Here is a 13245-nt window from a genome sequence, read left to right as displayed (position 1 = left end):
TGACAGAACAAAATAGGTAAGGCAATAAAAGTGAAGCAGACTGTTAATGAGCATTTCCTTGAAGATTGTTTTTTTCTCCATATCGGGAAAATAAATTGAGCTAGGATTTCAGCAAAGAGCTGATCTTAGGGTCTGTATAACCCTGATGTTATACAGAGATGTAAATAGCACTATTTGAAGGTGTAACTTAGGCAGGATTGATAATTTGTTTTAATGTAGGATTTTCTAGTATTTTATGTCTCCACCTTGACGCAGATTACTGGTTAAAATACAGCCTTTAGACTTCGTGAGTGACTGGAGCTTGTTTGTATGGTTGGTAAATTTGTATTGATAAACTTAATTTAAGAGATGGATTCTAATGTGGTGATCAGTCAGTCTAAATGACATGAATGAGCATTTAAACAACCCAAAACGTCAAGCATTGAACAAAGATGTGCAGGATTTAGAAAATTACATTTGGTTCCTGTTAAGGCAGATTGTCATCCTTCCCAAGTCAACGTGGGCATAAACTGGAGACGGAAAACTGAAACAAAGGCCAAATATATGCTTTAAATAGGGCGAGGAACCGAGGATTCCCAGCACTTTTAACCTAATGTTCCATCAGCAATGTGGACTAGTGGAAGAACACTGCAAAAACAATAGTTTTATCGTAATCTACAATGAATAGTCTATTTTATTTCAAAATCATTGCTTGATCGTCATGTCTGTAACTCGACTGTGTATTGTCTGGGTAGCATAAACATATATATAAAGAACACAAGATTGAATACCACAGAATCCCTTGGCCCTTGACTGTTTAGCAGTATTTTCTGACTTTGACCCAAAGCTGCCTATTAGGATGCACTCCTAGCTTCAAGTTGTTTCAGACAAATCTGTGTCAAATGGTTCATATCCAGACAAAATCCAAGTGTGTATGTTTTTTTTTTAAATGTGCAAACTTTGCAAGAAATTTTTATTTCACTGTTTTTGCTGCTTGCCTATTTACATTTAACTATTAGTGAAATCTTTTGGAATTATGGGTAAAAGGTTAGTTTGCTGAAAATACAACTGGCAAAATTAATTTTTATTAACTGTAAAGAAACCATATTTATTGATGTATCTGACATGTTAACTATCAGCGTGGTTTGATCATTTTGCTACTCTTGTGATCATTTTTTTAAAAAAAAGTGTTTACTTACTGGTCCTGACATCAAATTTAACTTGTATCCACATTTATCCCAATCTTGTTTGACGCCCTGGAAATTTTGACTGTTTCTGTGTCAAATGAATAAGAATTCTCTGGAAGCAACCAACAAAATTTAAATCACATTTGCAGCTGGATGGAGGGACTGGGAATGAAATTTGTCTGGGGTAATATGGGTGATAGTGAATTGTGATTTAGCAAACCGTTCTAATCTGTGACTGGATTTTATTTGGTGGCATATTTTCACTTTTTTGCCAAACTACAATTTGGCAGAACAAAGTGTCTGTGCTAAAACCAGTTTGCAACCGATGGAAATGTTGCAGGCAGCACAGCTTCGTGCTGCCTGCTCACTCCATTATTGTGTTGTTCAGTCTGCCCAAAGTCTTAGCAGGGGGTCCAGGTTTGCAAGGCTGCAACCAATTAAGCTAGCCTGCATTCCTTAAAGGGGAGATGTACAGAAATGCCTGGTACATTGTTGGGCCTGCGAGAAAGCCTGCTGTCACTGAGAAGGAGCATGGAAGAGTCTGATTCCAACTTGGTAGCCAACTCAGTGATGACAGCACCTGAGGACCCAGTCATGTTACTGTGTCTGGGGACAGCACAGTGGTGCAGTGGATAGCACTGCTGCCTCATGGCGCCGAGGTCCCAGGTTCGATCCCAGCTCTGGGTCACTGTCCGTGTGGAGTTTGCACATTCTCCCCGTGTTTGCGTGGGTTTCGCCTCCAGAACCCTAAGATGTGCAGGGTAGGTGGATTGGCCACGCTAAATTGCCCCTTAATTGGAAAAAACGAATTGGGTACTCCAAATTTAAAAAAAAGAATGTTACTATGTCTTATGGCCGATGTCTGTCTGTCGCAGCTTTCGTTGAGCACAGGCAGAAGCTTTTCTGTGACTACCTGTTGCATTGCAATCTCAGACAGTGGTCATGAGGTTTATGCTTGTTTTGTGTAAAGGTAGTTTGATGCCATGTCTCAGACTGCTGCCATCTCATCAAAGTTGCAGATACCAGTTCTCAAAGAGACTTGCAGACTCTCTTAGTACGTCAGTAATCTGTGCTTCAGGAGGTCCCTAGGATTGCCGAGGTGCCATTCTGGGACAGTGGCTCCATAGTGCATGATCCTGCTGTTTTCCTGTGGGATGACTACATTCACCCTCCTTGCAATTACCTTTTGGTGAGCTGCTGTAAATGGGTTCTCATTTAACCCTTTTACCTCTATCATCTTCCCTTACTCTCATGATTATAGCTGAGTAGAAAAATCAATTTCTATCAAGAGCTCTCCTCTTTCCCCCTCTGCACACAGCTTCTCTTTGTTGCCTCTCCTTTCCTTCTCTTGCTGGAGCCGAAGAAGGAATGGGACTATAGCTCCATGACAGAAAGCAAATTTTCTGGATAGTGGCCTATAAACACTTCTCAACTCCTTGCAAAGTTCTAGTACTACCCTCTTCTAACTCCCAAAAATATATGCATTGACTCCAACAACACAGTACATACTGCTTCGCAGCAGAAAAAGACAGGCATCAGCACCTCACCTGAAAGTTACCTAGTGATGCCTTTAAATTTCTCTCATTGGGGTCCCTCGTGCAGCTGAATGTTCAGCTGTGTAGGTTTTCAAGAATCCATGAGCAGGACCTGCAGTATCCAGAATGATGCCAAATCAGGGTTAAATGCTGACCGTTGACATGATCTGTCCACTCCATGTGTTTGCACTGCTATTGTCTTTCCTTCCAGCTTTCTCTCAATCCCTCACCGTATTTATCATTATCGTGTAAACTGGAATTAACTTTTGACTGAATTCCTGCTGTTAGCTGTGCTATGGGCTAGGGTTTAGAGAACCTCCAAAGTGTATCATGGAGTTCACCTGACCCACAACTTTTACTAGCTTGTGGTAAAGGGAGCACACGGCTCACTCTACAGGTGTGGTACAGCAGGAATGGAAAAGTATTTTTTAAAGCAAAACAATGTGAACTCAAGTTAACCTTTTAAAAACATACAGTGAACATCTTAGCAACCATTAATTCAAATACAACCCCCAAAGAATACAACAATACGTAATCCTTAATAACTTCCCAAAAAACATCCAGAATACAAAAGAAACACCTTTTAACAGAAGCACATTAGCTTTACATTCACTACTGAGAACATTTATAATTCTGAATTCACCAAATGATCAAGAGATAGTCTTTTCATGGCAGAGAGATCAACAGTACACCTGCTCTGTCTGGCTTCAGCTCCAACACTGAAAAATAAACTAAAACACACCCTGCAGCAAACAGCTTAAAACAAAAGTAAAAAGCTGACAGACAGCCCAGCTCCACCCACACTCTGACATCACTGCAGTAGTAAGCACCCATTTCTTAAAGGTACTCTCACGACAGCTGTAGGCATCAGTTAGAGGTTAATGGTATGGGGTCAGTCAGGCAGGTAAACTTGAGGCCACAATCAGATTAGCCATGATTTTAATGAGTGGTGAATCAGTCTCTAAGTTGAATGGCCTACTCCTACTACTAATTTTTGTGTTCTCAGCTGTGCTGGTGGGAAGAACCTGTGGAATGGAAAATTTGAAAAATGTTATTGAGTTCATTTAGTTTATTCAATGGTTAACTGAGCTGCACCGACCAGAAAGGCCCTGGGTTTAATTCCATTCTGTACTGATCTCATAAAGCATTTGATAGGTGCCATATCAAGGTTACTACACTTGTGGTGTAGGATATAACCTATTAGCATGGATAAAGAAAAAGCAAAATACCATGGACACTGGAAATCTGAAATAAAATTAGAAAATGCTGAGTAAACTCGGGTGTGGCAGCATCTGGGGAGAGAAAAACTATTTTGAGTCCGTACAACTCTTTTGAGAGCTGAAGAGCGGTAGAAATGTGTTGGAATATAGAGTTGGAGAGGGACGTGCAGAAGATTGAACAGAATAAATGATCTGAGACAAGAGCTCAAGAAGGTTTAATAAATAAGTCATGGACACAAGACAAAGATAGTGTAAATGGAGCATCAGTATTTATTGCAAGGGGAATGGAATATAAATGTTGGAAAGTTTTACTGAAGCTGTGCAGGGCTTTTTTAAAGACCACATTTGGTGTATTGTGTGCAATTTCGATCTCCTTACTTAGGATATAATTGTGCCAGACGTAGTACAGGGAAGGCTCACTTGACTAATTCCTGCGATGAAGCTTATGAAGAAAGGTTGAGCTGATATCGATGGAATTTAGAAGAATAAATGGTGATCAACCATTAAAGATCCTGAGGGGACTTGAAAGAGTGGTGCTGAGAGGATGTTTCCCTTTGCAGGGGAGTCTAGAACTAGGGGATGCTGTTTGGAAATGAGAGTTCTAAGGTGGAGGTGAGAATTTTTTTCTCAAGAAGGTCTGTGGAATTTTCTTCTTCAGGGAGCAGTAGAGGCTGGGTCATTTAATATAGCCAAGGCTGAGTTAGATTTTTTTTTGGATCGTCAAGGGAGTCAATGGTTATGGGGTCAGTCAGGCAGGTAAACTTGAGGCCACAATCAGATTAGCCATGATTTTAATGAGTGGGGAATCAGTCTCTAAGTTGAATGGCCTACTCCTACTACTAATTTTTGTGTTCTCAGCTGTGCTGGTGGGAAGAATGCTGTAGTTAGATTCAGTGGCTGGATTTTCGTTCATGAAGTGGATGCAGGAGTCTGGAAATCTCCTGGTTCCCACATCTGCATTAGGGGAAAAAATTCCCTGGGTGGTGGGATCTTCATTCTGGGGGGGGGGAAGGTGTAGGACAGAATCGGGACCACCACCCTAGTTTGCAAATCGGAGCAACCACAGAGGCTGCCAAATATAAGGTGGCCCAACTTGCTTCTTTGGGAGTTTGTCCATGTTGTTTTACGTCCTCCTAGACTTCGCACTTCATGGCCCCTTATAGTCCCTATTACGATCCGGACCGATATCCCAGTATGCAAATCGGAGCAACCCCAGGGACTGCCAAATGAGGTGGCCCGCCTTTCTTCTTTGGGAGTTTGTCCATGTTGTTTTAGGCCCTCCTATACCTCACACCTCATCCCTCATCAGCCCCTGACCCACTCATGAACGCCAGCTTCATGAGCCTTATAGTCCCTATGCCAATTTAATGCCCTCGCCCATCAATTCTTTGCCCTTACACCCTCCATGCCAACTTGAACATTACATCACGACCGACCTCGGGACCCATGCTAAGATTAAGTAAAATTTAAGTTCTAAATATCTATTACAGACTTCACAATATTTAAAAAAAAAACACTAATTCCTGAAAATTCATGAAGATATTTAAATGGCTGAAAACTCATTTAACATGTTGAAATTCCATTGAGTATATAATCCCTTGGAAAAAACATGTTCGTATTCATTAGACAACTAATCCTTTAATACTCTCTTGGCGCTGCCAGTCAAAATGTGAATGTGCAGCCTCTCTTGGTGCTGCCAATCAAAATGTGAATGTGCAGCCTCTCACTGTGATAATGATAGGTTGTGGTAGCAATCAAACAGTCAAGCACAGTAGCACCTTTGTCAGAAAAGAGCTATTGAGAGTGAAAAAAAATCATTTTTTCTTATCTTTCAGACTCTGGCTGGTTGTGTTTTTAAGGGCAAGGGATTAAAATAAATTTTCGGCTTGACAGTTTCACAGACCTTATCGGCCATTTATGAGCATTTACGCCCATTCTAAAAATTCATAAGTTTCACACTGCAGGTGACTTGCGCTCCAGCGAAAATGGGGTCTTTTTGAACTTGGCATTGGGTTCATATGGCCCTGTTGAATTTGTTTTCTCCCATGTGGGATTCATGTTCCGCCTGGCAAAATGGTAGCGGGACTTGTGGATCCAGGTTCCCAAAGCCATTTTGGATACGCTGCAAAATCTCCATTTTTCAACGAAACCTAGGCCAGTGTCTAGGATCTAGGAGCAATAAATTGAGGAATTCTGATACTGATCATTAACCACCTGGAAGGGCATTTGTATTGGTGTTGGATGAAATTAAATGAAAATGAAAATCGCTTATTGTCACAAGTAGGCTTCAAATAAAGTCACTGTGAAAAGCCCGTAGAAAGCTAATTTTGAGATGATCACTGCACTAAGCAGCACTCACTACCAATGCTTCAAACTTAAGGACTTGGATCAAGTATCACACAGCAATTTGTAATCTTGACACCATATCCCGGGAAGGAGCTAGCCCCATCATCTTCCATTCCAGAAGAACCTAGGAAAACTTTGGGTCAAAATTGGTATGGCGGTGGAGGGATTGAAAGAAAGCTCATATTCGTATTGCAAAAAAGAAATTACATTTCCAATGATTCAGTGGATAACTTTTATTTAAAAAAAAAAAAAATTTAGAATACCCAATTTATTTTTATTTTCCAATTAAGGGACAATTTAGCGTGGCCAATCCACCTACACTGCACATCTTTGGGTTGAGGGGTGTGGCCCATGCAGAAACTGGGAGAATGTGCAAACTCCACACGGGCGGGGCCAGGATTGACCCCGGGTCCTCGGCGATGGATAACTTTAATACGTGGGAAGGTGCTGAGCCGTATGATCAGGAAGGTTTAATCTCTGGGATCGACATAGTTGTACTCGGCTAGTATGTCCAAGGGGCTTATAGCACCATCTCAGTTTGCCTGGTTGGAAAGGAAATCAAACTCTCTTAGAAGAATTTTCAACATTCCTGGCACCGTTGGAGATAGAAATTGAGCACAGGAGTTCTGATTACAGTGGGGGGTGGGGGGTGGGGGGGGGGGGGGGGGGGTATAAAGAACAAAAAATGAGCAGGGGGAGGAAATGGGAGCAGAACTTCATTGCTGCCATTCAAAATTTGTCGATATACAGGGAGCTCATAGAATTGGACTCCATCTGTTGGTACAAAGCATAATGTTAAACACACCAACATATTCGTTTTTGAAAAAGGTCCAGCTAATATTTCTCAACTAAGTACTTAAACAAAACATTGTGTTTCACGTCATCCAATGCAGCTCAGTTTTTTTAAATGTACGGTGTTTGTCTGTAAAAATTGTCCTTTCAGAAAAAAGCTTGGAAAGAATCATGGGTTATTCCAAATCCCATGACGTTGGTTTATTCTGCTCAATCTCTTTCTTGTATTTTGCTATAACACTTCTGATCTTGGGTCAAAATTATGAAATAGTTTTCTTTTTCTGCATAATGTTCCTGCATAATCTGTTTTTTCTAAATTTAGACTACAGTCCCAGGTAAAGAAAAAATATAGCAAGAGTGGCACAGTGGTTAGCACTTGCCTCACAGCGCCAGGTTCCCAGGTTTGATTCCAACCTCGGGTGACTGCCTGTGTGGAGTTTGCACTTTCTCCCTGTGTCTGCGTGGGTTTCCTCCCACAGTCCAAAGAAATGCAGGCTAGGTTGATTGGCCATGCTAAATTACCCCTGAGGGTGTGGTGACAGGAATAGGGTGGAGGATTGGGCCTGGGTAGGGTGGTCATTCGAATGGTTGGTGGAGACTTGACGGCCGAATGGCCACCTTCTGCACTGTAGGTGTCTGCGTTGAGAAATACAGTATAGTAATATGAACCATTTGACAGTGAAAAATCTGAGGATGTTTTAAAATATCACGTTAAGGAACATTTGGAATCGGCCTTCTTTTGTGCATTTTTCAATTTTCACTGAGATTCTCTTAAAATTTAAAATTAAGCATGGGTGAACCTTCTGGATAACCTGAAGTTTACACATGTCTGTTTATTTTTTTTTAAAATCCCCGCTTTGATTGCTCAGCTGTCACGGGCACGATCTGCAAGTACAAGTGGGTTGAAATTTGAAGCTTTTTTTTAAATACACTCTGAGCAAGGTTTAAAAATAGGTGTAATGAATGGATCAAAATTTTAATTGGACCTCTTGAGAATCATGTGAAACTATAGACAATTGAGGGGCATCTGTGATGCTGAAAATCGACACGAACCGTCATAATGTAATTTCAATAACAATTCTCTTTTTTATGTGGTTATCCGAAATTCTTGTTTTACTCCAGCAACATGGGCAGCACTGTAGCATAGTGGTTAGCACAGTTGCTTCATAGTTCCAGGGTCTTGCATTCGATTCCTGGCAGGGTCACTGTGTAGAGTTTGCATGTTCTCCCCGTGTCTGCATGGGTTTCCTCCAGGTGCTCCAGTTTCCTCCCACAGTCCAAAGATGTGCAGGGTTAGGTCGATTGGCCATGCTAAATTGCCCTTAGTGTCCAAAAAATGTTAAGTGCAGGTTGCTGGGTTACGGGGATAGGGTAGATACGTGGGCTTCAGTAGGGTGCTCTTTGTAAGGGCCGGTGCTTGATGGGCCAAATGGCCTCCTTCTGCACTGTAAATTCTATGATTCTATGAACATGGCTGATAACAGCTGAGAACTAGAGGAATTAAGATTTTTAGAATTGTTACTGTGATATTTTCCTTTCTCAAGTTGGGCAGTTTTAAGAGCATTGGTTAACTTGTAAAAAATGCTTTTTGTCATCCTCTAGGTGTGTAAATGAGTATGGAAGATTATGACTACCTATTTAAAATTGTCTTGATTGGAAATGCTGGCGTAGGGAAGACCTGCTTAGTACGAAGATTTACTCAGGTAAGAAAGTGGAATGCTGAATGTTAAAAGATCCAACTTGGGATTATGATGGTAAAGGATATACATGTTGTTCCTTCTTGAAGCCAGTTCCACAAGTATTCAGGCAAAACTCCTCTTACAAAATCGTTACAATAAACTGTACACCGTCGGGATGGCTAAAAAGCATCTCCCCCCTCCAGGCCCAGTTTTCTCAACTCGTGAATGGCCAGCGTTCCAGGGGAGGACAAAGAAATTGCTTCAAAGACACTCTGAATATCTCTTTGAAACACTGCAGCATTGACATTAATGACTGGGAGGAGCTTGTTACCAGTTGTTAAAAATGGCGACAACTTGTCCATCAAACTTTGAGTCACAGTGTCATAATGATAAGGTACAGAAGGAAAGAAAAGGTAGCAAATCCTAAACTCTGGTTCCCACCACCTCATCGGGCCCATGTGACCAAAGGTCTGTGGGTTAAGAGTTGGCCTGTTCATTGACATGAAGACCCATTGCAGGTTTTCACAATCCTGAGTCGACTTCATCCCTGAATGGAGGGAGAGTTGACATCTGCTGCATATTTTACCAATATCCTTTTGATGCTGCATATTGGCGAGCATGATTGATAAACTCTAAAATAAAACCTAGCATTGATTTTTAGCTGTGCTGGAAAAAGTATTTCTGAGTTGTGGTCACAAACCTTGTTATGAAGCATTGTTACTGCAGTACCAAACAGGAATGATAACTGTTGAATGATAACTGTTCGATTTTTAATTTTGGCTTTGATCTGAGTGAGTATTTGGATCTAAGGAGATGGGGAGTGGCTCAGTGCTTTGCCCTCTTGCTTCGAAAGTGCTCCAGCAGACTTTCATTGTTGCCCATGGGACTACCATCACCTTTTAGTCCTTTGGTTGATGAAAACAGTAACAGAAGGTAGGAAAATTGGCTGTTTTAGCAGGCCCCTATCTCCGTACTGCCATTTATCTGGTTGGACAATGAAGGGCCAGAGGTTGGCCACCACATCGGATTTTCCCACAGTTACTTCTACCCGACCTGATTTTGGGAAGATGGTGCAGAAAAACCTGGACCCCAGAGTATAATCTTATCATTCCGCTAATTGATTTTTTTTTTTGCCAAGTGGTTTACTTGTCAATTTTTCTATATTTTACAGTCACATCTAACAAATTGTAGGGGCATATCTACTTATTCTCCACTGCCATATTTCACTATACTTACTGATCAGTATTGTTTTTCAATCCGTTTGTATTTCAATGCATATGTATTGGATTGTTTGTTCCCAGAGCATTATTATCATCAGTGCAGTTCTTACAACATAGAATGGCATGAAAGTTACAGGACAAATACAGGTCATTCAACCCAACCAGTTTGTGCTGGTGTTAATGCTCCCATGCATTCTCCCATACTGCTTCATATCCTTCTATGCTTTCCTCCTTCATGCGCTTATCTCTGTGTTGTTCCATATTATCAATGCACCCTGACTAAAATATTTGTGCTGATTTTTTTTTTACTGCATTTATTATGGGGCATATTATTTACGGCTGTTGTTTTAGACTGCCGGAAGTGGAAACACTTTGGGGACTATGGTGTAGTGGCAATCTTGCTGGACTAGTGATCCAGAGACCCAGCAGCGGGTGGAATTTAAATTCAATTAGTTAATAAATCTGGATTAAAAGCTGATCTCAATGATGGTGACCATGAAACGATCAGATTGTCATTAAAAACCCATCTGGTTCACTAATGTCCTTTCGGGAAGTGTCAAATATCAGTACATTATGAACTTTCAGTCGATATTTCCAAATTTTGAATAGTCTATTAAAATGGTTGCTGCAAATCAGGCATTTTGAGCTCCAGACAGTTCTGAGTCTCGAGCATAGAGCATATACATAATTAAATGTGCATCTTCACAACCATCCAGGGAATTCACACATCCCTCTGCTTTAAGGATGGCACATCGGCATTCCAGCCAGCTCATCTTTGTTTCACCATTGACAAAAGAAACATCAAAACGCAATGTGTATTGGACGATTATGAATAGATTCCATTGACCTCCCATTGTAATATGATTGTCTTGCATCCAAACTAGACTGGTTAAATTTCAAGGGGTAGCACATCAACACAGGGTGAGTAATCGCTTTTTGAAAAAAGGACTTTGAATTTCGCATGGGTGAAGAAGCCATTTTGTTACCAGAAAGCCATTGAACCAGTTGCGCCAATCATATGGTGAGGAGGTGTTCTGGTTTTGCCTGGACAGTCCCAATTTTTCATTAAACGTCCAGGTGCCCCAACAATTTGCTCAAATGCCTGATTTTCCTCTTTACATGAACATATCAAAGATTTCCATCAGCATTTCACCTTTTCGCGTACAGCATTAGCCTTCTTCACTGTCTCTTTTACCTCACTCTCCATTTACTGTCAATGAACCCAAAACACCTCTTGGCTGCACCTGGGAATCACACTGCCACCCACTCGGTGACCGTTAAGCCGCTGCACCAGGATGTTCCTGCATGCACAGAAATCCTTCTCACTGGTACCCAGAGCCAATGCTGGGAGCTGACCTTTTCCCCCCACCATTCCAAATGAACTGGTTCTCAATTGGACAGCTTTTAGTGGACTGGATTGTTTGCTTTTCAGTGTTCTGATTGACCAATTTGTAGGAGTTACTGGGGGGGGGGGGGTTATTTGTAGGAGTTATTTAGGGGGGTTTAATTTGTAGGAGGTTATTTTGGGGGGGGGAGGGTGGAATTTGTAGGAGGTTATTTGGGGGGTTTAATTTGGAGGAGTTATTTGGGGGGGTAATTTGGAGGAGGTTATTTGGGGGGGTTTAATTTGGAGGAGGTTATTTGGGGGGGTTTAATTTGGAGGAATTATTTGGGGGGTTTAATTTGTAGGGAGTTATTGGGGGGGTTTAATTTGTAGGAGTTAATTGGGGGGTTTAATTTGTAGGAGCTATTTGGGGGGGTTTAATTTGTAAGAGTTATTTGGGGGGGTAATTTGGAGGAGGTTATTTGGCGGGGTTTAATTTGTAGGAGTTATTTGGGACGTTTAATTTGTAGGAGTTATTTGGGGGGGTTTAATTTGGAATTATTTGGGGGGGATAATTTGGAGGAGGTTATTTGGGGGGGTTTAATTTGTAGGAGTTATTTGGGGGTGGTTTAATTTGGAGGAGGTTATTTGCGGGGTGTAATTTGTAGGAGTTACGGGGGGGTTTAATTTGTAGGAGTTACTGGGGGAGGGTTAATTTGTAGGAGTTACTGGGGGGGTGTAATTTGTAGGAGTTACTGGGGGGGTGTAATTTGTAGGAGTTACTGGGGGGGTGTAATTTGTAGGAGTTACTCTGGGTGGGTGGAGTAATTTGTAGGAATCGGTGTGGCGGTGACATGTAGTAGTTACTGGGGTTGGGGGGCTGTAATTTAATTTATAGCAGTAAATCTGTGGTGGGGGAGTAATTTGGAGAAGTTACTGCAGGGGGTTAATTTGTAGGAGTTACTGGGGAAGGGAAACGTATAGAAAGTCATGAGGATAATTTCTAAAAGATCAGGAGGGTCATTTACCCCCCATGACCAATAAATTGACCACTAACCACCTAAGTGCTAGGAGGGAATCAGCTTCTGGGTGACGACAGGAGATTGACAGTGGTGTCTGCCAACCTTAAGCCATACATGAAAAGGTAGTCAGATGGCACCCATCGGTAAACCACAAATCAAATCAGCACCGAGGAAGGTGGTAGGCAAGTTTGGCTGAGCCGTGGCACCAGACCTCTCATTACAGATTTTATTTTTGGAAGTGATTTTTATTAAAATTTTAAAAACTTTTTATGCAGAAATTTCAAAAGACGTAAACACCTTTTACAAAATACCAACCCCTCCACCCCTTCACAAACCAATGAAACTAACCCCCAAAAGGCGAATAACACCCCTCCTCAACAGCTAACAATGACCAATTCTCTCACATACAGTATAAACGAGCGCCATCTTCGATAGAACCCTTATTCGACCCCTTCACAGTGTATTTCACTGTCTCATGGTGAAAAACCTACCAAGTCCCCTAGCTATACCGAAGTGCTCGGCAGCATCGCCAATCTCCAGCTCAACAGGATCCGCCCTCCATGTCACCAACAAAATGAAGGCCTGGACATCTGCCGCTGCCCCCATCCACTGTTCCGGCACATCAGAAACCCCAAAAATCAGACTACTTGGTAGGGTTCCAACCCCACATTCCGGATCGCCGACGTGGTGTCAGAAAAGGACCTCCAGAACCCCACCAGTTTGGGCCACGACCAGAACATGCGTATGTACACGGACCCCCTCAAGCAGTGCTCTCACCTGTCCTCCACTCCCTCCGATAAGCGGCTCATCCTTGCTTTAGTGAGGTGCGCTCGAAATACCACCTTCAACTGAATAAGGCTGTCTTGGGTTTGGGTTTTGCAGGGGCCATCCAGCTAGAGCTCCTGACCTCATGACAGTCTCTCTCGCTCTCCGTCTCGCAC

At 41.9% G+C, this 13245-nt stretch overlaps 1 protein-coding gene across 2 annotated transcripts in view; it reads left to right on the top strand.

Moving 5' to 3' along the window:
- The window catches only part of rab30 (RAB30, member RAS oncogene family), a 111447-nt gene that overhangs the window by 33188 nt on the left and 65014 nt on the right, over positions 1 to 13245 (top strand). For both annotated transcript variants that reach the window (XM_038817714.1, XM_038817715.1), the window contains exon 3: positions 8662 to 8762. In XM_038817714.1, coding sequence (XP_038673642.1) covers positions 8670 to 8762 — 93 coding nt within the window. In that variant the 5' untranslated portion in view covers positions 8662 to 8669. The remainder of the gene's footprint in view (positions 1 to 8661; positions 8763 to 13245) is intronic.

Source organism: Scyliorhinus canicula, chromosome 14 (assembly GCF_902713615.1).
Source record: "Scyliorhinus canicula chromosome 14, sScyCan1.1, whole genome shotgun sequence".
NCBI lineage: Eukaryota > Metazoa > Chordata > Chondrichthyes > Carcharhiniformes > Scyliorhinidae > Scyliorhinus > Scyliorhinus canicula.
Note: the sequence above shows the minus strand (reverse complement) of the source record. Positions and strands in the feature narration are given on the sequence as shown.